The sequence below is a fragment of the Ursus americanus genome, chromosome 29, assembly GCF_024610735.1.
Source record: "Ursus americanus isolate L20-20 chromosome 29, mUrsAme1.1.p, whole genome shotgun sequence".
Lineage (NCBI taxonomy): Eukaryota > Metazoa > Chordata > Mammalia > Carnivora > Ursidae > Ursus > Ursus americanus.
Window position 1 is genome coordinate 2,360,917 of NC_142155.1, and position 27,957 is coordinate 2,388,873.

At 40.6% G+C, this 27,957-nt stretch overlaps 1 protein-coding gene across 4 annotated transcripts in view; it reads left to right on the forward strand.

Moving 5' to 3' along the window:
• UBE3D (ubiquitin protein ligase E3D) overlaps positions 1–27,957 on the forward strand; it is a 190,737-nt gene that overhangs the window by 123,505 nt on the left and 39,275 nt on the right. For 2 of the 4 annotated variants that reach the window (XM_087856921.1, XM_045804361.2), the window contains one exon: positions 24,418–27,740. The exons of the other annotated variants lie outside the window; for them this stretch is intronic. In XM_087856921.1, the coding sequence (XP_087713047.1) occupies positions 24,418–24,430 (13 nt within the window). In that variant the 3' untranslated portion in view covers positions 24,431–27,740. Of the gene's footprint in view, positions 1–24,417; positions 27,741–27,957 lie in introns of those variants that run through there. 4 annotated transcript variants of the gene reach the window in all.

A 27,957-nucleotide genomic window follows, 5' to 3' on the forward strand; every position in this document is an offset into this window, starting at 1 on the left:
GGGAAAGGCATGTATTATTTAGAAGGCAACAGCATTAGTGCAATGCACACAACTCACGTTGTTTTTGCAAGGTCTGTCTGTTGAGTTTAAATAGACATATGGACAGAAATAAAACGCTGCCCCACGCGTGCCATATGCTGAGTTTAAAAGGTTGCTGGAAATGCTGCAACCTTTAGCCTCTATGACTATATTTTGCCTAGCTCAGACTCCTGATAGATGTGCTAATTTACAAGGATAGGTTTTATTTTCTTGTCCTTGGAAACAACAACAACAAAACCAGTGGCTGCCTCAAATCCTTGAGCTCTTGTCAGTTTAGAAGCAGCATTCTGGTAATGGGGCTTTTTGCTGTGTTTGCAAATACTGCATTTCAAAGCCTCATTCTGGTCCTGTTACCCTGTAGGGAGATATTTAGAGTACAGAGTGAACCAATGATCCAGTCTTACATTCTTACACTGAGTTGAAAAATTAAAAGATTGTGTCACGAAACCATCCATGTCCACTCTAGGTTGTTTTTTGGTTTTTTGTTTTGTTTTGGGTTTTTTTGACCAAATGTTCTTGCTGTGACCTACTTCTGCAGATAAGAAAAATGATTTTGCCATCCTTCTATGACATTATGGCAATAGTGAGCTGTTCCCAAGTGTCTTGGTGTAGGTGGCCTTGTGAGGATAAGCATTAATTATTTTCAGACTGCTGATGCATCACCTCCGTGGTGTCTATATTTGTCTTCTAAGAATGCATCATCACTCTCTAATTATAGGTGATCTTGTGGGATTAAATCTTTTGAGTTAAACAGACTAGAATGACACAAAATATGCATGGAAAGCAAACACTTGAAAAACCGGTGAGGTGTGGTCATTGTTAAGAACCAGACTCTGCCTCAGTGTTCAGAATAACACTTGGAACAGTCTTCACATTGTCAATGTCACCACCTGCCCAATCCCTATATTTTAAATCACTCGATGACTGAGGCCATCTTGAAGTTCATGTTTTCAATATGAAGACTCTAATCCCCTGATTTTAATTCTTGGAATCTTACAGTGTTACCCCAACAAATAACTTTTGTAAGAAACAAAATCACCCCGGACTCCTCAGGACCCCACTGTGATAGTTACCTCTTCACAGAGCTGGGAAGAGCAGGGAGGGTCCCTGTCCCTTGGTCTCAACTGTGAGGTCTGTGGAGCAGTGCTGGGCAAAGCTCCAAGCAGAGGCATTTTCGGGCCAGAGTGCTTTGCCTGGTAACAGAGTAGAGGTATTGGAGTTACGGGGATGGGAAATACAGAATCCCCAATCTCTTTTTAGCTCCGTCCTGGAAAACATTATTTTCTTTGATACTCCTACAGAAATGAACTAAACCTGGATTTTAGTTATGTAATTCATTAATTCAATCATGTATTTCTTCCAAGGAGCAAATATTTATTGAAAGCTTCCTGTGTGCAAGACAGGGATATATATAGAGATTTAGATAAGACCTCACCATTCCACATGCGGGTTTGGTTTTGGGGGAGAGGGGGCATAAGAATGGTTTTTACTAGGAACACTAAAACACCGAGCGTCCGCAGGAAGAGGCATGTGGACCCTCTTTCAGTGTCTGTGTGCATGAGCAAGGGCTGCTGGACATACCAGGGAGTGATGTCACGTGCACGGTTTGGGAGTTCAAAATCACAAGTGCTTTGTCTTTGAATGCCACTGTAAAAAGTCGCTCTCTGGAATCAGCGGCTCAAGTGTCTAACCGTGATGCATGTAAAACCGGCGTATTTGAATATGTCAAGGGTAGTGACTGAAGTGTAAGGATGCCTTTCTTGTCCGCCACCTACCACTTCTAAAACTCAGGGCCATTTTACACAGTGAAGTTAGGCAGTGGGGGGAGGACTGCATCCAATTTCGTTCCCCTGCTGTGCAGCACATGTGCCCACAGGAACAACTGCGCAGTGTGAGGCTGTCAGGTTTCCAAAAGAATTTAGCTAATGGGCTTCATTGCTCATAGACCTCGAATCCTGGAGACTCAACGTGAAGGTTAGAGACAAGTATAGAACATCAGGCTTCTGAGAGTGAGTGAGTGAGTGGCGAAGTTTTTGTGGACCATTTTTTAAACTTGGGAGTTCTAGTTTGCCCCACCCAAAGGATGAAGCAGCAACTCCTACATAAAGGAGAAGAAAGCAGACGTGGATGCCTATGTTAAAAGTCAGTTAATTTAAACAAGAAAAAGTTCTTGGCAGGGGAGAAGGCCAGAATATTGAAGGAGCTCTGCAGCATCTGCTCCAGAGGCATTTCTGAATAATATCTCCTGAATGGCTTAGGTGTACAGGTAATGGGAAAAGCTGACTCAGGGCTGCCTCCAGGCTTAGCAGAGAATGGATTCTGGGTACCTCTGTAAGCAGTAGGGAAGGCCCGAAAATCATGGGGAGGAAGGCTAATATTATACAGTGTAGATTCCCCCAAGGAAAAAATGTTTATGAAATTCAACTTGAGTAACCCGAGTCATGAGCTACTTGTTTTCTGCAAACATCAGAGTGAATAGTACCTGTACCATAAACTGGTCCACAGCATTACATTTTCGGATCCATTTTTCTTTCCACTTAAGAACAACTTTTTACTTTGTACTGGAAATTTCCTCTGAGATTCAGATGGAACCCCACAAATCCGTTGCCAGCCTATTCCTGTGACCTGTGGGACAAGGGGACGCCCCTTTGGAATTTGTCCCCCCGCTCCTTGCCTGCTGCTCCCCGGGGCTGCCTCAGACCCCGTGCCTTCATTGAGCACAGAGTGAATGGGCCCAGCAGGCCTGTGGCATTCCAGGTTGGGTGAGGGAGTGCTGGGGCTTACTGGGAAACCTGGCCTGACCCCCCCACAGCCTGCGCCAGGCCCGGCTCCGATCCCATGCTGCTTTCTCGCCCCAGGACTGTCTGTGCACGGACTGTCTAAACATTTCCCTGAGGCCAAAATTGAATTCCCTCAGGAAATTTTAGGTAGACTAGTCCAGGTATGAGTTACACAGGTGGACGAAGGGAAGATAGGAAGAGTGTGTTTGAAGTTATTGAAATGACTCCCTAGACCCCATCCATCTTTCCCCCAGTATTTTTTTCATATTTTATGTCAAGTTTTTTTAGAAATTTTTTATTATGTTACATTAGTCACCATACAGTACATCATTAGTGTTTGATGCAATGTTCCATGATTCATTGTTTGCGTATAACACCCAGTGCTCCATGCAATACGTGCCCTCCTTAATAACCCATCACCGGCCCATCCCAGTGCCCCACTCCCCTCCCCTCTGAAGCCCTCAGTTTGTTTCCCAGAGCCCATAGTCTCTCGTGGTTCATTCCCCCTTCTGATTACCCCCCCTTCCTTCTCCTACTGATCTCCCTGCTATTCCTTATGTTCCACAAATGAGTGAAACCATATGATAATTGTCTTTCTCTGATAAGTCAAGTTTTTATTGAAGTATAACATGTAGGAAAGTATAGAAATGTTCATCAGTGAATTTTTTTTAAAGATTTTATTTATTTGAGAGAGAACGAGCAGGGGGCAGGGAGAGGCAGAGGGAGAGGCAGAAGCAGACTCCCCGCTGAGCAGGATCCTGGACGCAGGACTTGTTCCCAGGACCCTGGGATCATGGCCTGAGCTGCAGGCAGATGCTTAACTGACTGACCCACCCAGGCACCCCCATCAGTGAATTTTTAAGAGGTGGGTCCACATATCTTACCAGGATGTAGATCAGGAAATAAATGGGAGTGTGCCTGCCCTCCAAAGGGCAGCCTCCATTCTGACGTCTGTCATAGTTGGTGTTTATGACCTATTCCAAAGTATCCTGTTGGCAGAATCCTGCAGGAGGCGCCTCGCTGTGTCTGCCTTCTTTCAGCATCACGATTGCATGGGGCAGTTGTTCATTCGTTCTCACCTGTATAGCATGCTAGTTTATGAGCAGAAACTGCGGTTATCTCTTCTTCCGTAGACGTACATTTGGGTGGCTTACAGTCTGTCACTACTGCAAGCAGTACAACCACGAACAGCCCTGTAGAGTCTTCGGTGCTTGTGTGTTCTTTTCTGGTGCTGTTTACCCAGGGGGAGAATTATGGATGTTCAGCTTTAGTAGGTATTTGACAGTTTTCCAAAGTGTTTGTACTAATTTAAACTCCCACCAGGATGTACGAATTCTGGTTCCCCTAAATCATCAACAACATTGGGTATTTTCTGTCTTTTTCGTTTTAGCCATTCTGGTAAATGTGGTGACAGCTCATTGTGCTTTTAATTTGTTTGCCCTAATGACTGATGAAGTTGAGCACCTTCTCTGTCCATGGGCCACACGGATATCCTTTTTTGTGCAGTGTCTATTGCCCATGTTTTTACATTGGGTTTCCTATCTTTTTCTTAATGATTTGTGGTTCTTTGTACATTTTACTCTGTCCTTACTGATTTTCTGCATGCTGGATCTATCCTTTTTTAGATAGAGGGTGTTGAAGCCTCCAACTGTGATAATAGATTCATCTCTTTCACCTTATAGTTCTCTTAGTTTTTGCCCCATGTAGCTTGATGCACTGTTGTTGTATCCATACATGGTAAGAACTGATAGGTCTTCTTGGAGAATTGACCCCTTTATCATGATGGTAATGCCCTTGCATGTCTGCTTTGTCTGAAAATAATAGCTACTCCTACTTTCTTTGATTAGTGTTACCAGTTCTCTACCCATTTACTTTTAATCTATATGTATCTTTCTACTTAAAGTGAGTGTCTTGTAGACAACATTTGGTTGGGTCTTATTTTTGATTCACTCTGACAACCTGTCTTAATTGGTACATCTAGACCATTGATGTTCAAAGTGATGGTTTATCATAGTTAGGTTAATATCCACCAATTTGTTGCTGTTTTCTATTTGTTACCTTTATTCTTTGCTCCTGGTTTTGTCTTCCACTCCTTTTCTGTCTTTTATGGTTTTAATTGAGCAATTTATAGGATTGCATTTTCTCTCCTTTGTTAGTGTAGTGGTTATACTTTTTTTTTTAACTTTTTAGTAGTTGCCATGGAATTTGCAATATACATTTACAACTAACGCAAGTCCACTTTCAGATAACAGTATACCACTTCACAGGTAGTGTGAGGACTTTATAATAACAAAGCAATCCTAATCCCTCCCTCCTGTCCCTTATATCATTGCTGTCATTCATTTCACTTACATATACATACTTCCACACAAGATATATACATAAGCATACATAATCAAATACATTGTTGCTATTATTCTTTGAACAAACTGTTATCTGTTAGACCAGTTTAAAAACAGGTTGTATTTTACGTTTACTTACTCCTTCTTCAGTGTTCTTTCTTTCTGTATGTAGGTCTGAGTTTCTGACCTATATCATTTTCCTTCTAAAGAACTTCTTTTGGGGTTCCTAGGTGGCTTAGTTGGTTGAGTGTCTGACTCTTGATTTTGGCTCAGGTCATGATCTCAGAGTCGTGAGATCAAGCCCCAATTTGGGCTCTGCCCTGGATGTGGAATCTCCTCTCTCTACCACCCCCCCCCCCAACTTGTGTGCTCTCTCTCTCCAAAAAAAAAAAAAAAAAAAAAAAAGAACTTCTTTTTATAACACTGCTTGAAAGGCAAGTCTTCTGGCAACAAATTCCCTCAACTTTTGTTTTTCTGAGAAAAATGTCTATTTCTCCTTCACTTTTGAAGGATAATTTTGCAGGGTATAGAATTTAGGTTGGTGGGTTTTTTTTCTCAATACTTTAAATATTTTACTCTCTTGTTTACATGGTTTCTGATGAAAAATTGGATCTAATTCTTATCCTTGTTCCTCTGTTGGTAAGGTCCCGCCCTCCCCCCCCCCCCCCGGCTTCTTTCAGAATCTTTTCTTTATCTTTGATGTTCTGTAGTTTGAAAATGATGTGGCTGAGTGTAGTGGGGTTTGGGGGGCATTTATCCTGCTTCATGTTGTCTGAGCTTTCTGGATATGTGGTTTGGTGTCTGACATTAATTTCGAGTAAATTCTCAGTCATTATTTTTTCAGGTATTTCTTCTGTGCCTTTCTTCTGCAGGTATTCTCATTACACACATGTTGCATGTTTTGTAGTTGTCTCACAGTCCTAGGATATTCTGGGGTAGTTTTTTTTTTTTTCCCCATCAGTCTTTTTTCCTTTGCATTTTGGTTTTCAATTATTCTATTAATATAGCCGCAACTTCAGTGATTCTTTCCTCACCTGTGTGTGGTCTACTATTTATCCCATCAAAGGCATTCTTCATTTCTATTACAATGTTTTTGATTTCTAACATTTCTTTTTGCTTCTTTCTTAGGATTCCCATCTCTCTGCTACATATACATCTGTTCTTGCATGTTCTGTTTAACCAGAGTCCTTAGCATATTAATTGTAGTTGTTTTAAATTCTCAGTATGATAATTCCTTCATGCCGTGCCTGGTTCTGATTCTTGCTCTGTCTCTTCATAATTGGTTTTTAACTTATAGTATGCCCTGTAATTTTTTTCTTGATAGCAGACATGATGCACTGGGCAAAAGGAACTGCTATCAATGGGCCTTAAAGAATACGGTGGTGAGGTGCATGAAGAGGGCAAGTGTTCTATAGTCCTATAATTAAGTCTTAGTCCTTTATTGAGCCTTTGCCTCTGGACTGTGAACTACACAACTGTTTCTCAGTTTTGTTTTGTTTTTTTCTCCCCTCAGCTGGGGCAGGATGGCTATTGCTGACTGGAGTTGGCTATTTCCCTTTCCCCAGGTAAATTAGGCTCTGATAATACCCCAGCAGGTTAAGCTGTGGCTAACTGGTTTCCCCAGAAGACAGACCATGTTAAGAAGAGAGTGCTCTGGTATTTCTGAATAGAACTTTTTCTCCTTCCCAATCTGGCAGCATGAGAGGATTTTTTTTCTTGTTATTTGCTGTGAGAACATGGTAGAACTCTAGGAGGTGAATCTCACAAAGTTATGGAGGCTCGTTATAATGGATCCCCTTGGACTCTTTAGCTCTCAGACTTGTCCACACTGAGCCTCCAGCAGTTCATCAATCATGAGTTCAGGTTTTCCTATTATTTCCCACAGCAGTTTCTGCTCCTAAATTTCTGCTCCATAAGCCACAACTCCATGTATTCTCTTGTCTCTCCAATCTTGGAGGCAGTGATTTGTCCTATGGCCTCCCCACTTGTATTGATCCAAGAAGAATTGTTGATTTTTCAGTCTGTTCAGCTTTTTACTTGTTTGTATGGAGTGGCAACTTCTAAGCTCCTCACATGTGGAACCAGAAGCTGGAAGTTCCTTCAACATTTTTTTGTTTCACTAAACATTGAGTACAGTTGGGATATGAAATGCATTTATTGAGCAGGTGAACTCTCCTAAGTTTATAATATGAAAAATTTTTTTTGCCTATCTTATCCAACTACACTTTGGGGGTAAGGAGGGGGTTGTTAAGATCTCTTTCTCTTTTTTTCCTTCTTTCAGTAATAATTAACATTTAATGAAATGTGCAAATCTTAACTTTTCAGTTCCCTGAGTTTTGACAATTGTATATATACTAGATTTCTTAGACTTGGCACCATTGACATTTTGGACTAGACAATTCTTTGTTGTAGGGAAGATGTCCTGTTCATCCCTGGCCTCTCCTCACTAGACACCAGTAGCTTCCCCCTAGTCAGGACAATCAAAAGTGTCTCCAGGCATTTCCAGATGTCCCCTGGGAGGCAAAATCATGCCAGTTTAGAACCACTGATATATAGCCATGTAACTGCTGTTGAGAAAAGAAGATATAGATCATATCCATTCCTCCAGAAAGTTTTCTTTGGGTCCTTTCATTAATCCATCCTCCCTCCAAAAACACAGTGTCTAATTTCTATCATCTTAGGTTCGTTTTGCCTATATTTCAACTTTGCATAAACTGAATCATACACTGTGTATTCTTTTTCTGTCTGGTCTCTTTCACTTAACATGATGTTTTTGCAGTTTATCCATGTTACTGCATTTATCAGTGGTTTATTCTTTTTCATTGCAGAATAGTGTTCCATTGTATGACTATGCCACAATTTGTTAATACATTCTGTGTTGATGGACACTTGGGTTGTTTCTGATTTGGGGTTACTTTGGCTAAGGCTCCTACAGATACTCTGTGGATGTCCTTTTGTAGACATGTTTTCATTTCTTTCAGCAAATAGCTAGGAATGGCATTTCTGGGTCGTGGGGTAGATGTACACTTAACTTTTAATTACCTGCCAAGCACTTCTGCAAGTGGCCATGGCGTTTTATGCTCCCAGCAGCTGAGTCTGAGTCGTGCAGTTGTCCCAGGTCATCATCTGCAACATCAGATGGAGTTGTCAGTCTTTTTTATTTGAGCTCTTCTGGTCGGTATCTCATTATGACTTTTGTTTGCGTTCCCCTGATGACCTAGGATATTGAATACCTTTTCAGGTGCTTTTTGGTCATTCATCTTTTTTTTTTTGAAGTGTCTTTTTAAGTTGTTTTATGGTTAATTTGTAGGAGTCCCCATCAAACCCCCTGCCGCCACGTAGTCGTCTTATAGGGACCTGCTGCTGTGCCTCAGGGACTGAGAAACCTTTTGCCATCTGAATAAATTTGGTCTCAATTATAAAAAGTACTGTGAAACATACCCTTCTGTTTTTTGTTCTCTTCTCTGTTTCCAAACATACTGTGAGGTTTAGAGAGTATTTTCCTTTAGTGAGTTCAGAAATACTCCTCCTAATTAGCCAGACAAGTATACAAACCTACTTCTCTTTTCTTTGGGATAGTCTTTGAATGCCCACAGCCTCATACAACAATCAGCCCTATGTCATCCTTCCACAGCTTTGACAAATTACCAGCAAGGGACCTGTCCCCACACAAGGCAGTGAGTCACCTTTGTAATTCTATGTCCAAGGGTGGTTCTTGGTGACTCTTTTTCTGGAAGCATTTTTCTTTCACTCATAGAGGATTGTCTTTACCTAGTTAAAAAAAAATTAAGTTCTCTATGTAGGAAGATTCCTTTTTCCATCTAAGTTCTCAAAATGGAACGAAGCTATTTCCTTTTAATTCCAGTGGAAAAGGAAGGGACTCATGAGCTTTCTTTGTTTTAGTTTCTGTCCACCAAAATAATTTGTTGCTAATGTGGTTTTTTTTTTAACCTGTCCCTTGGCTGACCAGACAAAAAGATTCATCTCTGAGTTGTTTAGGACCTGGTTTCTGAATAGGATGCCAGGGGTGCTTGAGGCTTGGTGTTTTCTCACTGAACTTTGAAAAGTTCTGGGACCCATGCTGGGTTCCAGAAGGAGAATGTCTTGTATATACATGTTTACATGAGGTAACAGGTACAAAGTACAATCTGTAGTTGTGATCTCTAAATGCCATCCCCTCTTTAAAGGAACCAGGCTCCTTGGGGAAATGGCTGCTTCTATGTCTACGATATGAAATATGTAAGATGAGGCTGAATCCTCCTGAATCCTTTCTACCGGAAGGCAAAAAAAAAAAAAAAAGAAAAAAGAAAAACTAAACAAACGAAAAACTGTTGTAAACTAGTAGGATCATATCAGTAGGACTGAGGCTCCAAGGTGGAGAGGTTCTCACTGACCAAGATAGTACAAGTTGAGTATCAATAAGAATAATGACTGCATTAGATTAAAGCATATCAAGTATATTTTAAATCCATGAGTTCATAATGACAAAAAACGACAAAAACAGTCACCATATTCCAGCCTATGGGAAACCCTACGGGACAAAAGATCCAATTTCTTTGAAACATAAAAAGCAAAGGAGAAAAAGGGAGAGAAGAGGAACTTATGATTTAAAGACACATAAATTGTAATAATTGGAGTATATTTGGATTCGGATTTGAGCAAACAACTGCTAAAACGTTTTATGAGCTGGTTGCGGAAATTCGATCACCAACTGGGTGTTTATGTTAGGGAATTATTAATATTTTATCTGTGATCGTGGCACTGTGGTTTTATTTTTATAGTAGTCCTTTTTTAAAGATATATACTGAATTATATACGAAATACTAGGTCTGGGATTTGCTTCAAGAGTTGTGGCAGCGATTTGGATGAAACAGAATGGCTATGGGTTGGTAATTATTGTGTCTGAGTAATACTTATGGATTTGTTATACTATCCTCTTTACTAGAGAATGATAATGTCTGAAGTTTTTCCAAAGTTAAAAACAAAAAACACTTAGGTGTCCTGCAGATTGCTGGTGTCATGGGTTAACTGGCAGAAGTTTGAACAGGGAGGGATGGCTGCTAGGGATCACTGGGCTTGAGGGAGGAGCCCTATCCTGCTGGGTTTCTTTATAGGTTTTTCAGAACAACAACATCAGTATCCCACTGATCCAACCTGCCCCCAAGATTTTCCTCTCCCTGTTTGTTCATTAACATCGTACTAATATTATGAACCTAGGGTTCTTGAGAAAAGGAATGAGATTGTACGCATTTATGTCAGTCTGGGTCTTGGTCGTCCAGATATCCTTACTGAGGGACTGCCATCTGGGCCCACTTATTTCTTACGGCTTAGAAAGATGAAGACCTCTCAGGGAAAGAAATTTCAGGGAAATTTTTAAAAAACATTGTTTCTTTTCAAAGACATTTTTTACCCCTAAATCAGTGGAAAATAGAAAACATTTGTCAAAAGTGTTTAAAGCCCATACCGAGTGGAATAGTTCTGAGAGCACAGCACACCCAGTGGAATACTTGTCTATGCTTGCAGCCTGAGCAATCGGGGTCTGTTAAAGACGCCCGAAACAATATGTGAGTTTCAGAATTTGCCTCACTCCCATCGAAACATGGATGACTTGGACAAGTTACAGTCTTTACTCTCAAAAGATCAGAACTTACGTTTCCATGTCTCCTCTTAAAACTCTAATCCTGAAAAAATGATTTCTCATTTCACCATGAAATAACCCTAGGTACTTGATGTTCCATTTTGTAGTTACCAGTCATGAATTTCAGACCTCTTTTAGGCACATGGAGGAAGGCTTTTGACTAAGTGAGCTTTCCCAGGCACGAGTGTGGAGAAGAGATGGCCTGTTTGGGGCCAGTCACAAACATTACAGTGTCTGGTGCAATCCTTGCCCAAGAGAGGAAGAGGGAGACCCCTTCTTATAGATGAAGAAACTAAGGCATGAAGACGGAGTAGCCTTGACCATGTCGTCTCTGGAAAATACGTATGTTCTTTCTCCTCAACCACGCTGTCTCTTCCGGGTGTAGTTGTGCCAGCCCTGACTTGCATTGAAGTAGGTACATTCTTCAGGTAATCAGTGATGCCAACTCACAGAGGTTGCATTTTTGTGGAGAGATGCCAAGATCCAGGTCTCATACTGAATTAAAGGCCAGCATTTTATGGCATTTAGCTGATTTTAAAGGATGCTGGTATTTCCCAATAAAATATAATTGAACTTTGGTCATTTCCAAGTATTTGATGTCCCAGTAGCCAGAACAGTCCAGTCCACACTGTAACACACAAATGATTGAGTGGTAATAGGTTGTGTTTATGTCCACCTTTTTATTCCCACTGTTTTACAGAATATCTTGAATAATCAGACTCTTCTTTCTAGTTAATATTATGATACAATTTGGATGTATTTGGTAAGGGCCTGATTACTGTACATTCAGCCAAATAATTTCATGTATTAAAGACTCATGGTAGTCTGTCATCCTGGATTCAGAGCTGAATTTTTAAGTAGGTTATGTCGATAGCCCAGGATATGCTGGTTATCCCTGGGTTACTCCCTTACGAGTGCTACCCATTACATACCTCCAGAGAACCCTACACAGTCCTGTCAGTGGCCTCTGGGCTTGGGGTTACTTTTCACATATCAGATGATATTTTGCACTAAGCCATCTACTTTCTTTATTTGCAAACACTATAGGTTTGCAGTGTTTTCTTCAATATCTGCAGTTTTGGTAACTGTTACTGGTAAATGTTATTGTTACTTAGGGTAGTGTAAGAAAAAAAAAGGCCTTAGTTAAACCTTGGATATTTTATATATATAATCAGCCACTTGTACTTCTTTTTTTAAAAATAATTAAAGAAACATAGATTCATTCATGAACAGCAGACAGAAGAAGATGATCTGTAGCAATATTTAAAATACATAAAACATTTAGTTTTATATAGTAATAATAATAATATAGTTTTATATAGTAATAATAATAATAATCTGTATTCATTTATTGAGGGACTCATCTGTTCAGGGCCTACCAGGCCGTTTACATTCTTGATCACCTATCCCTACAGCCGTCAGTGGTCAGAATCAGAGGGAGCCAAGGCCCTTGGTGTTCGTTCAGCTCAGAGGGTGGGGGTAGGGCAGGGGGAGGTGCAGGTTTAGTCTGTTTTCCCTTAATCCAGAGTCTGGATTTTTGCTCTCCTGCAGCTTCTAGCTGTGCACGGAGTGCTGCCTTCTCATGCTCATCTGTTTTTCTATTTCTCTGTTTATTTTACTTTATCTCCAGCTTCCCAGTCTTTCCATATCAACTAGAGTTCACCTTTCTGCACCTTCCTAGTATCCCTCTGATCTTCTGGCTTCTCCTGGAGCTTAGATGGTGGGTACAAAACTTAGGACTCTGAACCTTGATTACTACATGCCCTTTTCTAGTCCCAGAGCCAAGGCCGTCTTGACTTGGAGAAGCCCCACAAGCAGTTCTGTGTAAAAGAGCCCCTCTTTGTTTTCTTTGGGGCATAAGATGAAAAAAAGCGAAGCTCCATGTAAAACATCACCTAGCATTGTCCTCTTCAGGGTGTTCCCCTCTGTCAGTACGAGGGTTTACTTTTGTTCCATTTTGTAGTTATAAAATCCTCATAAGCCTTTCTCTATCTGCCCTTTAAAATAAATAGATTAATTAGCAGTTTTATGATCCCTGTTTATTTCTAGCAACTCCAAATAACAAGCTTAAGAAATAAATGGTGTTTACTTAAAAATGGATATATTACCACGTTTTCATTTTTAAAGATTTATGTGTCCTTAAATATTATATTTTCAAAGTAATGCCTGAGTAAATGGCCGAAGAAAATAAGCATCTGGTCACAATCTGCTCCCCTTCTTGCCAGTCCTCAACTGTTAATTTGATGATTCCAAGTCATAATCTTTGTTACAGAACTGCCTACACTATGCCAGTATAACTCATCCTGCTTCTTACACTTACAGACAAAAATTCCTTTCTGAGATTTCGTGCCAATTTCTCATCTGTCCTGTTGGCTCTCCTCATTTGCCAGAAGCTTTCTCTTCTAATCAAAGAATTATTTTCTCTTTACGAGAAGGGCTTTAATCTGCGTTCTAGCTCCTCTTCTACTGACGTCAAATCCAAGAGAAGTAATCTACTTTCTTCTTAAGAAATAGAGTGCCTGCATCATTTTAAGTGCTACTAAATCTGGCTTAAAGTTGGAACATTATGGATTCTTTCTCCAACTAAAGTTACTATAGCAATTGTCTCTTAACCACAATGAGGTAGAAGGGAGCTTTTGTGATGGAATGAGCTCTAGGCTCACAAACAAAGACCTGATTGCAAACCCAGTCTTGTTCCTTGCTTATAGTAGTGAGCAGAAGTTACTTACCTTCTGTGAATCTTGGTTCCTCTTTTATAATTTGGGGACAATTAAATTAGATACTTAATTCAAGTGGATTTTGTAAGGATTTAGTGAGATGAGAGTGTGCCTGGCACTTAATTTTTTCACTGCATAAAAAACATATTAACATTTACTAAAGACTTTTACAAACTATTAAAAGAAGAAATTAAACCCCTTATTGGTAGGTAAAAAAAAAAAAAAAAAAAAAAAAGATGTCAATTCAGTTAACCGGTTCACAAGAGAACGAATTGTTAAACATTTGGGAGAATGTTTAAAGTCATAGCAATTAAATAAATTCAAAAAGCATTGAGGGGCGCCTGCGTGGCACAGCAGTTAAGTGTCTGCCTTCGGCTCAGGGCGTGATCCCGGCATTATGGGATCGAGCCCCACATCAGGCTCCTCCGCTATGAGCCTGCTTCTTCCTCTCCCACTCCCCCTGCTTGTGTTCCCTCTCTCGCTGGCTGTTTCTCTCTCTGTAAAATAAATAAATAAAATCTTAAAAAACAAAACAAAACAAAAAACAAAAAGCATTGAGATGTCATTTTTTTAACTAAATTAGTGATGATTAAAAAAAAAAAGACCTAATGGTGATGACATTGCCAGTTGGTACAGTTCATTGGAAAAAATATGCATCAAATTATAATAATATTTCTACCTTTCAATCTAGTAATCCCATTACTGAAATGCAATCCTAAGGGAATATTCTAAAATATGGGGAAAAATCTATAAACATAAAAATGATTATTTAATTATTGCTTATGATCTTAATAAACTTGGGAACAATTTAAGTTTGTAATGGATTAAGTTCTTGTTAATTATTTTGCAGCTATTAAAACAAGAATAAAGACTTACTAAGCAACATGTAAAAATGTTTATGATATCAAAAAATATGCACATATGTAATCGATATAAAAATGCATCTTCAAACTATATAGAAATAGATCCAAGTGACAATTTTTTTTAAAGATTTATTTATTTGAGAGAGATAGAAACAGAGACAGTGTAGGGGGAGAGGGAGAGAGAGAATCCTCAAGCAGACTCCTCACTGAATGCAGAGGCCAATGCAGGGTTCAGGCCCATGACCCTGAGATCATGACCCATACCAAAATCAAGAGTCGGACACTCAAGCAACTGAGCCACCTAGTTGCCCCTAGGCCCAAGTGATAATTATGTTAGATTATTATAGCATATGGCATATTTTTTTCTTATTTCTCCAAATCTTTTGTAAGGTAATATTACTTTTTTTTTTTAAGGTAGTATTACTTTTAGGAGTAAAATTAGAATTTAAGTCTAATGTATTCAGTCTGAAAAAAAATATTTATTGAGTGCTTATTATGTGCCTGGAAAACCTATGACATTTTGAGTTTAAAAACACACCAGAATCTTTCTTTGTTATTTACTCCAGGGCAATAAAAAAAGCAAAAAAGGAGGTGCTTAGTGGACTATTTAGAATAAGTAATTCATATACAACCTAAAATTTAAGGCGCTATAGTGTGTAACCTAAGTGTTTAATGCCAGGCTGTCAGCCCAACCACGTTAAATGTAATGGTGTTCTGTCTTACTCTAGCCATCTGCTTTAGGACTCATTCCAAAATTAACTTACGGGCTTACTCGGGTCATTCCACTGAGGAAAATGGGATCTCAGGATATACTGACCAGAACATCAATGTGGGCAAGATTTTTAATAATGCATCTGAAAGCTACATGTAGAGGTAACTAGAGTGAAATAAGCTATATAAGGTCATTTGCTAAGAATGGTAGCATTTTTTGTTGTTGAAATTTTTATTGAAATAGTTGTAGATTCACTTGTAGTTATAAGAACTAATGTCAAAGATGACTTGTGCACTTTGTCCAGTTTCCACCAATGGAAACATTGTACACAACTACAATACATTGTCACAACCAGCGTATTGACATGGTGCCGTCCGTCCCATCTTACTCACATGTCCCTGGTTTTATTTTATTCCTTTGTGTCTTTATGTACACGTGTATGTCGTTCCATACAATTTTATCACCTGTGTATGTTTGTGTTTCTACCACCACAGTCAAGACACTGAGCAGTTCCATTAGCATTTCAACCAGGGTCTATCCTATTGCCCTATTATAATCATACCATCTCTCCCCTCCCCGCCACCCCTAGCCCCTGGCAACCGCTACCCTGTCCTCTATTTGTAAAATTTTCTCATTTCAGAATGTTACATACAGTGGAACACAATAGAAAATCCAGAAAGTAAATGCACAAGGTCAATTAATCTTCAATGAAACAGGAGAGAATATCCAATGGAAAAAAGTCTCCAACAAATGATATTGGGAAAACTGGACAGCACCATGCAAAAGAAGGAAACTGGACCACTTTCTTACACTATACACAAAAATAAATTCAAAATGGATTAAAGACCTAAATGTGCGACCTGAAACCGTAGAAATCCTAGAAGAGAACATAGGCACTAGCTTCTTTGACATCAGCCATAACAAGTTCTTTCCAGATAGGCCTCTTAAGGCAAGGGAAACAAAAGCAAAAGTAAACAATTGGGACTACATCAAAATAAAAAGCTTCTGCACAGGGAAGGAAATTAACAGCAAAACAAAAAGGCAACCTACAGAATGGGAGAACATGTTGACAAATGACATCCGATAAAGGGTTAGTATCCAAAATATATAATTTCTAAAATTCAACACCCAAAAAACAAATAATTCATTTAAAAAATGGACAAAAGACATGAAGAGACATTTCTCCAAAAAAGACACGCAGATGGTCAACAGACACGTGAAAAGATACTCATCATCACTTGTCATCGGGGAAATGCAAATCAAAACTGCAAAATCAGAACAATAAGACACCACCTCAACACCTGTCAGAGTGGCTATAATTAACACAAGAAACAACAGGTGTTGGTGAGGATGTGGAGACAGGGGAACCCTCTTGCACTATTGATGGGAATGCAAACTGGTGCAGCCACTGTGGAAAACAGTATGGAGTTCCCTCAAGAAGTTAAAAATAGAACTACCTTATGATCCAGCAATCATACTACTGGGTATTTACCCAAAGATTACAAGGACACTAATTCAAAGGGATACATGCATCCTTATGTTTATAGCAGCATTCATAACAATAGCCAAGATATGGAAGCAGCCCAAGTGTCCCTCGATCGATGGGTGGATAAAGAAGAAGGGGCATCTGTATACAATGTAATATTATTCAGCCATAGAAAAGAATGAAATCTTGGCCATTTGCAACAACATGGATGGAGCTGGAGATAATAATGCTAAGTGAAATAAGTCAGAGAAAGACAAATACCATATGATTTTACTCATATGTGGAATTTAAGAAACAAACAAGCAAAGGCATAAAAAATAGAAAGAGAGAACAAACTGATGGTTACCAGAGGAGAGTAGGGGTGGAAGGAGGGGTAGAATAGGTGAAAAAGAAAAAAAAAGTATAATTGGAGTTCTATAGTATGTAACCTTTTGAAGTTGGCTTTTTTTTAACTCAGTGTAATTCCCTGGAGATTCTTCCAAGTTGCATGTATCCATAATTTGCTACTTGTTGTTGCTGAATAGTATCCCACCATAGGGATGTACCACAGTTGGTTTAACCATACCTATGGGCTGATTCCAGTTTTGGGCTGTTAAAATAATGCTGCCATGAACATTTGTATGCAGGTTTTTGTGTGAACATAAAGTTTTCATTTCTCTGGTCTAAATGTCCAAGACTGCAATTGCTGGATCATATAATAATGACATGTTTAGCTTTAAAAGAAATTGCTGAACTACTTTCTAGAATGCTTATACAATTTTATATTCCCCCAGCGATGTATGTGAGATTTTGATTCTTTGTCAGCTTTTGGTGCTATCCTGGTAGCCTTATTTTGAATCAAAATTTGGGACAGTTTTCTTTTCCTGAACTAACCAAATAATTTTGGCAGAGACCCATGTGGGGATAACTAGATTTAAAGAAAACCACATTAGGGCATATCAGAAGCTGTCTCCCAACCCCCAAAAACCATTCACTTAACTCTTAACAGACTAACTTTGCAGAGTAGGTCAGTTTGAGATATATGACCCCTTTAGTCTCCAGATAACTAACCAAAAGGATTCAGCTCTCCTTCTGTAGATGTTGGGCCCACTCTCCTTATCAATATCAGGAAAAAGGACTGGACATTGTTTCTTTCTCCCTTGTTTGACAACCTTATTGTCTTCTAGAAGAAAATTTGTTTTTTATACGGATTTTTAAATCCCCTAGACCAATGTCTTCACTTTGCCCTCATCTGGAAATGAAGATGCTGGATTAGGACTTAGAAGACTTGTGTTTGAGTCCTTCTTACTAGCCGTGTCACTATAAATAAGTCAGTTACCCTTTCTAAGTTTGCCCGGCTGCATAAAATGGATGGACGAGACCAGTAGTTCTCAAACTCTAACATACATTAGAATCACCTGGAGGAGCATTAGGAAACCAGTTGCTGGGCCCCATCCCTAGAGTTTCTGAGAGTTGGACACAAGAACTTGCCTACCAGCTTTCCAGGTGATGCTAGTGAAGCTGGTCCAGAGACAGCACCTTAAGAACTACTGGGCTAGATTATGCTAAAATACGCTCTGGGCCCAACAGTCGATACCATCCCTTAACCACCCCTCCCCCCAAAGAAAACCCTTGAATTTGCTTTCTGGTAAAATTAGTTTTGCATTTATCTTTTTTTTTTTCTTAAGTGATATAGATATATAGCAGAATTTAATGCAGCCATTAAAAAATACCATAGAAGAATAATCATTGCCATGGGAAGCTTACCACAATACATGATTAGGCTAAAAAGAAGCTATATATTACAAAACAGCAATATATAGAAATGTCCAGTTACACATAGAAAATGGAAGTGCAGAGAGATCTAAAATGTTAATAATTATCATTGATAAAATTTATTTTCCTTTTTTTGTGCTTTTTTGTGTTTTCTAATTTTGTCTTTAATTCATATAATCATTAACCAGTTATTGAAACAAAAAACTGAGAAATACAACCCTCGATCTCTCTAAGTTTTATTTTATTTTTTCAGTTTCTCTACATTTTAATAATTGCAGTAAAGAACTTGTTGAACACCAACCAACAGAATTAAGCTGTTCGGGTATGAGATAAAATTGTCCAGGACCATTTACAAAGGCAGCTATGACCCTCCTTAGCCCTTTGCCTAAAAAGTGTGGTAAATTACCTGTGCCTTGTTCCTACTTGGAGAATTCTGAACTCACACGCCTGACTAGGTCTGGCCGCAGGAGCGCCCAGTACAGCATCACGTCACTGCCCACTTAATGTGTTCCTGACTCTTTGCCGCTATGAACCAGTGGGGTTCACGGCCACAGCCTCACAAGCTGGTCTCTCCTGCATCCTTGACAGTAGGGTCAGAAAGTGTTTTATCTGGCAGGTTTCTCACTTGCTTGCATCTCTCTTAGAAGAACTAATGTTTACAAGTAAAATAGGAATGTTAAAAATATCTAAGCAGACTGAAAGAAGTCTGTTTAGATGGCAGAAACCAGTCATCTGCTCTAGAAGGGGATTTTGTTTCCCAGGTGGGTTCAGGTCCCCGCCCGGGAATTCTGACTGTACTGATATCCCAAGTATATTGTCTTCTTCAACACTTTGCATGTCAATAATAAGAAAGATAAGTAACAATGAGCATAGCTTCCTTGAAAGATTACTTATTAAAGTGGTTTTGCTGCTAAATATTTGAATTAATCGATACTGGAGAAAAACTTTCTGTTGTTTCTGAGCTCTGATAACTCTGGTTCTGAATAAACTCGTGTGGTCCGAGGCCTGCCGCCAACGGGACGGCACAGTGGGGTTTCCACCGCACCACGACCGCGGCTACACTTGTACCGTGGGTTCCCTCCTGCCAGCTTCTCTGCGGTAGATATTCCATGGGAATGAGAAAGTGAAAAGACCTTTTGATTCATGAGTGGTGATGTATTTATTGTGGTGGCACTGTTTTATATCATGCATTGGAACCCCCACCCAGAATTATTTATTTTAACAAATACATCTTGCGCTTAAGGCCACATATTTTTATGTGACACCTAAAGACTACAGCCATCTAAATGTTGGCCCCATGCATTTGCTATCATTAGCACAGTGACTGGGTTTGCTTATAGAACGGGAAGCTTCGGGGCGCCTGGGTGGCTCAGTCGTTAAGCGTCTGCCTTCGGCTCAGGGCGTGATCCCAGAGTTCTGGGATCGAGCCCCACGTCAGGCTCTTCCGCTGGGAGCCTGCTTCTTCCTCTCCCACTCCCCCTGCTTGTGTTCCCTCTCTCGCTGGCTGTCTCTCTCTCTGTCAAATAAATAAACAAAATCTTTAAAAAAAAAAAAAAAAAAGAACGGGAAGCTTCAGTGATGGCCTCAGAACTCCTTGTCCACAACAGCGTTACAAGAGCACTGTGCAGTGTCAGCAATATTCGCCACCGTCCCCTTATTCTGGAAGAACGGTTGAGAATTTCATGTCTGGAACCTACTTGCTTGGTGAATAGGCTCAAGATCCAGTAACTATTGAATCAGTGCACGTTTGTGGCCCTATCTAGGGATGAGGGGGCATCAGCCTTCCTGTCTCCCCCACACATACCTCTCTCCTGATCTCGACATACTGCTGGCTTGCCACCTAGATGTCCGCTGCAAAACAGCCATGCTTCGCTTACCTGGCTTCCCACATCGATGACAATTGGCAGGATTCTTATTTATATGTAAGTTATCATAGTGCTTCCATGGCTTAGAGAAAATACAAGGTCAAGCTTTCATATAATTCATAGACGTCCATCTTACTTCTTTTTTCCTACTTCCTAAAAGCTCTTACAGATTTTGTGCAGACAATGTGGAGTTGGAAGGCTGCACTGATGTTTCCCTTAGTCTAGAGTTTCGGTCCACAGTTACGTAGACACGTAATTGCCATCGTTTTAGAGGGACAGGCTCTTTCTCATTATAGTGTTTCTCCGGTCTTCTGTGCCATCCTTCCTGTTTGCTAGTGATTCCTGTAGCAAGCCACCGTCCTTCAGTAGGAAAAAGTGTTTGCCATGCTGTGCCATGCCAGCTTTTTGCCTCCCCATCAACACAGTATTCATAATCAGAGTAATAATGACCTCTCTCAGGGTACTGCCTCAGAAATCATACTTCCTTTCATAACCCAAGAATAGTTTTTTTTCTCCCAGCAGGCATTAGGCATCCATCTTAAACTTATCCCACCTTATTAGAATCATCTTGTTCCTGGGCTGTCTCCCCCGCTGGCATGTTAGCACCGCGAGAGAATGCCTTCCCAGTGTGGTCTGTGACTGGGACAGTCGCTGGCACGTAGACAGCCCTTCATGATTAAATGAATTGAATGAATGAAGCCAGCCTGCCAGCCCACAGAAAGGAATGCCTTATACTATTTATCCTGGTATTATCAGCATGGGCTGGAACCATGCTGAATTAGTGAGCTGGAAAAAATCGCTTCATGTTATGTAAGATGTTAAATATATTTGACAGATGCTTGAAAGAGTCATTTTCTGATATTTTTATATTTACATTTATATTTTTTATTTTGTAAATGAGGTTTGATTTTAGAAACTGTTTTATAATATAAACTCTCTTTTCCATGCCATTAAAGCATTCTGTTTCAGAACATAACTTTCAACATGAGCCATACCTACAGAACAATACATATTTAAGGCATGGTTTTATATATATATTTTTGAAGTCTACAGTACCCTTTAAAAGGAACATTTGTGTATGGCTGTGCTTATCCTAAAGAGTCTTTTCTAAAGCTTACAATTATTATGAAGTTCACATTTTCCAGTATTTTCCAGTTTTATCTTTCTTATTTATTAGCACACCCCTGAGCACTTAGATAGCCTTTTCTTTTAATGCTAATGTTATCTTGTGCAGCCTACTTGACAGCATATTTTTTTACTGATTGAAATTTCAAATCTATGTTGAGGAATTGAATTTAATAATACGAATTTGTTAACTAAGATAAAAGAACACTAAAAAGTGTCTAACATATTACGTAAATGTATTGAAGCATTTTAAACTTAACATCTGGTCAGCTATCACATCAGCCTAACCCTGTTTGTTGTGGTTTAAGAAGATTGTTTTTAGGTGATGACTCAAAGCAGAGACGTTATTTTTAGACATCTTAACTTCCTCTCCCTCTTCCTATTCCCAACTGTCCAAATTCAGGTGCACAGAATATGGAGACTCAGACCTTATAGCCAACAAGAAAGAGACCCTCTTCCCCTTGTTTTTAATAATAATATACTTTTGTAACTGTATGTTCCAGAAATGTAACAATGGAGCCTGAAGCTGTAGCTTCACTTTCGAGAATAAAACTGAAAAGATGAAATACAGGGAGTTTTCTCAGTGTAATGAAACAAAATTATCCTCAAAATAAATGGCAGTTAGGGAAAGCAATTTTTGCTGTCATGGATAAAAGCTAGAGAACACAAAATCAGCATTTGAAATATATTAACTCACAGTGTTTTAAATAAAAAGAAGCTAAAATGCATTGTACGGTACCTGTTCCCAAGAATGATTGCAGTTTCTTGTTATTAAGTCCTGCAAAATACATTCTGTACTTGGCAGGCAAAACTATGAACCAGAGATGAAAAAAAGACGTATTAGGTCAAATTTTAAAGTTTTTCTTTTGGGGGGGGGTGTGGTGCCATTTTGCATTATTTAATCAGCTCTCTTATGCAGCTGTTCCATCCCAAGCTCATATTCACAGGCATCCAAAAGAAAATAAATCTTTGATATTTGAGGCAATAATGAAGATTAAAGGTCCCCAAACCTCTGCAGTTTACCTCATTCATCTGAAAACTTCTAATGGGAAAAGCGTGGATTGAGAATCAAAATTTCTTCCTCAGTCCATTATTGCCACTTAATAGCTCTGTCTCCCGAGCAAGTCACTTAATTTTTTTCAGCTTCTGTTTCTTCATTTGCTTTATGTAAATCACAGTTTGTGCTGAGGGTGAAAGCAGTCCACATAGGCTTCCTATGCTATGAAGTGTTTTATAAGTGTCGGGAGGTCCTGTTATAATTCCCATTTCGCAGATGACAAAGGGCTAAGAGAGACTGCTAACAAGTTGGCTGAAGGTCACGTGGCTGGCAAATAGAGATCTAGCTTTAAGATCCCATGTCTATAGTATCGGTATTTTTCAGCATCAGTATTATTGACATTTTAGGACTGATAATTCTTTCTTGGGGTGGGGGACTGTCCTGTGCATTATAACATGCTTAGCAATACCCCTGGCCTCTACCCTCTAGATGCCAACAGCATCCCCCACTTTATGATAACCAGAAATGTCCGCAGACACTGCCACATGTCCCCTTGCAGGCAAAATCACCCCAAGTTGAAAACCACTGGTCTGTGTGATTCCAGAGCTAAAGTTATTAACCCCTTGTATGATGACATTCATCAGTATTATCATCATTCTGAGTGGTTCTCGCTCGGAATACTCCATGACATAGCAATTTTCAGAATTGAAAAGGAGATAACTGGTTTTCATCCAAGGTTTCCCTGTTTCTGAATATGAGCAGTGGCATTATCATCTTTGGAGGGTCCCCATGAACTGTTTTTACAGATCCAGGGTCACCTGATGGAGACACTCTCCACAGTGAGCCGAAAGTCAGACTGAACGACCTTCCCCTGTAATTCTGTGACCATCCCCTCAGGGGCCCCACTGTTGTCTCTTGAACTGCCCCTTCTCATCTGGTAGGTGCTTGGGCCCCTGATATCAGCTGAGAGCCACGGGAGAAAACACGTGTTTTCATAACCATGATCTCATTTAATCTTCACAGTAAGCCCTTGAAGTTTGTATCTATTGTCTGTGTTTACATTTTGTTTAGGAATCTTAACCTTTCTTCCTTGCCTGCTCCTTCAACTTTGGTGTTCTCACTGTGGAACCTGATATAGAAAACTCAGCAGGAAGTTGATATGGAAACTCAGCAGGTGCCTTTCTCAACAGTGCTGTATGAAGAGTAACATCCTTCTGAATTACTCAACATAAAGCAGATGCTTTCTGCCCTGTGTGACTCTTCCTTTTTCCTTTCCCCTTAACAGGGATCATTAAATACATGCCTCCTTTGACTGCATTTGGGGACTTAAGAACCAACTGTCCAAGAGCAGAACGTGTTTATTTCCGTTGCTCACTCTTTCCCCCCAACAAGGCCAAGCGTGAGCTCGCCAGTCCTCCCACACTTCCCCATCTTTGTCGCTAATCTGCATTCTGCTCTCTTCCTGATCCTGGCACACTTCCCAATTTGTTATCACCTCTGAATGAAAACTTTCCAAACTTTTATGGTTAACTTCATTGTTTGTTTCTGTGTGGTTGAAAACTATTGGTAAAATAGATGCATTTGATCTGGGCCTCATTGAATTTGTAGGTAGACCTGTCTGAATTTTTTTACACATTAAGTTTCAAGATGAGTTCCTACTGACAAGCACAATAAATATAATTGAATGTGATGAAAAACACTGGCATGACCGGAGGAGAGGCTAGCCATGAGGAACTGGACCTGCCCGGGAATCTTCAGGACTCGAAATTCTGCTCACGGAAGGTCCAACACAGCAGCTGGAACCAACGGGAGAGAGGACTGGGTCACTTCACAGCAGTACAACTTGCGTGTCAATTCAAACTGTTATTTATTTTAAAGTGCATGTGAATCATGTCAATCACTACATGGTTCATTAAAAAAGGAGTACCTGGCTCCCGTTGTAAAACGGCAATGTCCGCCCCGACCAAGAGTCATTTTTCTTTCTAAGATCAGCCTGCACCCTTATTGACCAGATTTACCTGACTCTGATTTGATGTGCACTTAGCCGTTTCATCATGTTGTGTAAGTAAAGCCTCGTGGGTTTTTCTTGCTTCTCCAGGTGGCCTTTTTGAAGATGTAACCGTTGCAGCCGAGCTGTCCCCTCCCCGGCGGACAGCTCCCCGGCCCGGAGCATGCCGGAGGCCAGCGCAGACGCAAGGAGCCGAGCTCCAGAACAAGAGCGTTGCACTGAACTTGGGAGCTGACTTGTTGACGTATAGTCTGTAAGAGTTCACTTCAAATCTTTGAAGAACCAAGTCTGCGAAGAAAGTTATAGTAGCAGAGAAGTTATATCTCTGTTTCCCACAGAGGAATCTTCAAATATGTGCTGTGTCGGCCGCACCTGGAAGGATATTTGCTCGTGCAGCCCCATCTGTCCTTTGGGGATACAGTGAGCGAGTCCGTTGGTGGAACTGAATGTTAACTGCTATACGTCCAGGCAGATAGACTTACAAACTTCCCATTCGGTTTGTTGAAAACACATTTTTAGAAAGAAAAATACAGAATTTTGTATACCTTATTCAGAAGAGATGCTCCGTGAATAAATGTGTGTCAAATGAATGATTATCAAGTTAAAGGTGTTCCTGTGTGTGCAGACTTGCGCGTGTTCCTTGGTTCCTTTACCAAATACTAATGCCCATCAACCAACAGACCTCACTGGCCTTCTGTTCCAGAATTGCCGTAATCCTTGTGTGCCAGAGCAGGTGGAAGGAGAAGGACCGAGCTAGAGGGAATCCTACAGAGCATGGGTGAGCTGCTGATTTCCCCGAGACGGTTTGATCCTGGCCTGTCATCTCCGGCTCCGGGCAAAGCTGGAAGGGGAGCCAGAGCCCGGCAGCTCTCCTTTGCCACTCTGCGATCAGGTCGACCGGCTGCATCTGCAACCCTACGGGCTGCTCATCCAGCCTACTGGCATTCGTCTGAGCCTACAGAGGCCTCACTCCTCTCTCCGCAAACACACGGGTTTTACCTCCCCTAATTTCCCAACACTCAAAACATCGGTGTCCCTCGGCCTTGTGCTTTGGTGAACTTTTCGTTTCATGGAGACACTTGCCTGCCAGCAGCGTGGCTTGGTGGGGCACTCCTAATCTGTCCCCGGCCGACGGGCCAAGGCATAAAACCCGTCTGTTTGACCCTGCGGAGTCCCTTTATTAAGCACAGTTGGAAACATCGAAGATCTCTGATATGTCCAAGACACGCGGCCAGAGACAAGAATTCGTTTGGCTTCTAGTAGGCTACTGAGCTCCCAAACACCGAGCTGATTTTTCATGCTTAGATTTCTAGCTGTCCGTGTAAAGCAGGTTTTTTCAACGTTGGCACCATTTACATTCGGGGCCTGGTGATCTTTTGTCGTGAGACACTGCCCTGAGCTGTGGGGAGGAAAGATCTTTTCCCTGTACCCTCCGAGGTTCCATGGCTGCAGCTTGCAAATCAAACTGATAAAAGACAGATTAACAGAAGGAAAAAAACCAATTGAATTCCATACATCCACACAGGAGTTTCACAAAGGAATGAGACTCAAGGAGGTGGTCAGATAGTTGAGGTTTATATACCGTCTTAGGCTAAACAAAGAAAAAAGAGTTTGGGGCTTCTTGGCAGGGGAGGCAAATTATAGGAAGGTGAGGGAAGGAAATGTATGGTAATAGGGTTGTCTTGTTATGCAGATAAGAGTTTCTCAAGTGATAAGAGTTGTCTCCCAAAGTAGCTCTCTTCCTGGTACAGAGATGTCTTTACAAATGGAAATTTCCTTTATAAATGGAAATTTCATTTACAAAAGAGGAAATTTATACTTTATTTTTAGGCAGTTACACGGAGGTAAAGAGCTTTCTCTGCCTCTGCTGGCTCTCGATTGTCTTTAACTCAAAGTAACCCTTCTGTCACCGCGGTGGATTTCGGGGGACGTGGTCTTGTACCCCTCAGTGCACTGAAGGGTATTTAGCAGCGTCCCTGGCCTCACGCACCAGATGCCAGTCACCCCCTACCCCAGTTGTGACAACTAATAACACCAGCAGACGTTGCCCTGCTGTCCAAGATCGAGCCCAGTGGAGAACCCCTGCCTTAGTGAATGAAACAATATTTGGTGACTGCGTATAGTTGTGTGTTGCCACTGACATGGCCATTACCAAATCTAGGTCTTTTTGTGGCATGAGGTCTGGCCTTAGTGTAAATTGGTTTCACAAATGAATGCATTAATGATGAATATTTGTGTGTGTGAATATTTCTTAAGAGTTCCGTTTGTATTGTTGGAGACTAGAATCAGTGAAGCAGAGTTCTGTCTATTCATGAAATAGAAATGTCTTCTGAGATAGTCTTTCTTCCTCTGGAAAAGGAAGCAGCTGTGACCGTGCGTTTGCAGTTGAGGTGTGAGGGTGCTCATGATTCAGGACAACTCTACCACTCAACGAAACCCAGCTAGAAGAGTGTTCCAGTTTACTAACCTTGTCTACGTAAATTCCAGTTGAGTCACGTATAGTTAGACCCCTTCACCTCACTCTGAGTGTTAGGAGGAGCCAAGGCACAGAGAGCTAAGCACACCTTCTTCCTGATGGCACAGGTGGGGAACGGAGGTGGAGTGGTTGTGAGAAGCTCTGACGGAGGGCAGGAGTAAGAGGAGGTCGGTTGGTCTGTCTGTCCGTCTCTTTCTCACACACCCACACACACACACACACACACACATGATTTCTGACTATAGACTGCAGTTACTGTGTGAAGTTGCAACTGTCATGCAACGTAAAATCTGGCCATGGTGAGCTTCTGAAGCTCATCAGGTCTCCAGCGGCTCTGCTAGGGATGGGAAGGGAGGGCCAGCACCGCTGAGCCGGTGCCCCAAGTGAGCTGCTAACATCTGAGCACTGGGTAGGTCTGAGGGTAGCGTGTAAACCTGTAAAAGTCCTTTTAGGGCCACAGGGAGTGGGGAAGGGAGGGAAAAGGAAGCCATTTTATTTATCCTTTTTTCTTTGCTAAATAAAAAAAAAAAATCGCTTCTCTCTGTCTCTGAGAAGGAGACACAGAAATATTCAGCATTAAAGAGATTTAGTTAAACCACATAAGGAGGGCTAGAGAGAATTGAAGCAGGCTGTATAAGCTCACTGTTGGCCCTTGGAAGTCATTCTGCATTAGCCTCCTGTGTCTTATGAGTACGATTCTGGAATGCATTCAGTAGCAGTCCTAGATAATGGTAACACAAAATTTTGATACACTATTAAGAGGTTGGAAAGGAAAAATAAAGAAAAAGAAAGAGAAAGAAAGAAAGAAAGAAAGAAAGAAAGAAAGAAAGAAAGAAAGAGAAAGAAAGAAAGAAAAGAAAAAGAAGGAAATCGACCAGGGGTTAGCCAGCAAAAAGAGGAAAGGACATTGTGGGTAAAAAAAAAAATTGTTCACCATCATCAATTGAGTAATTCTATGCCTGATGCTGTTGGCGGTCTTTAACATAAATTACCTCATGCAGTTCTCACTGTAACTCTGAGACTAATGCTAATATTTTCCCATTTTACAGACAACAGGGTAAAAACAAGACAAGAGAGCCGTTTGTGCAATTTGCTGTAGTCAGAGGACTCTGAGTAAGAAGCCTCTGGGTGAAAGAATATCAAACAGAATAGAT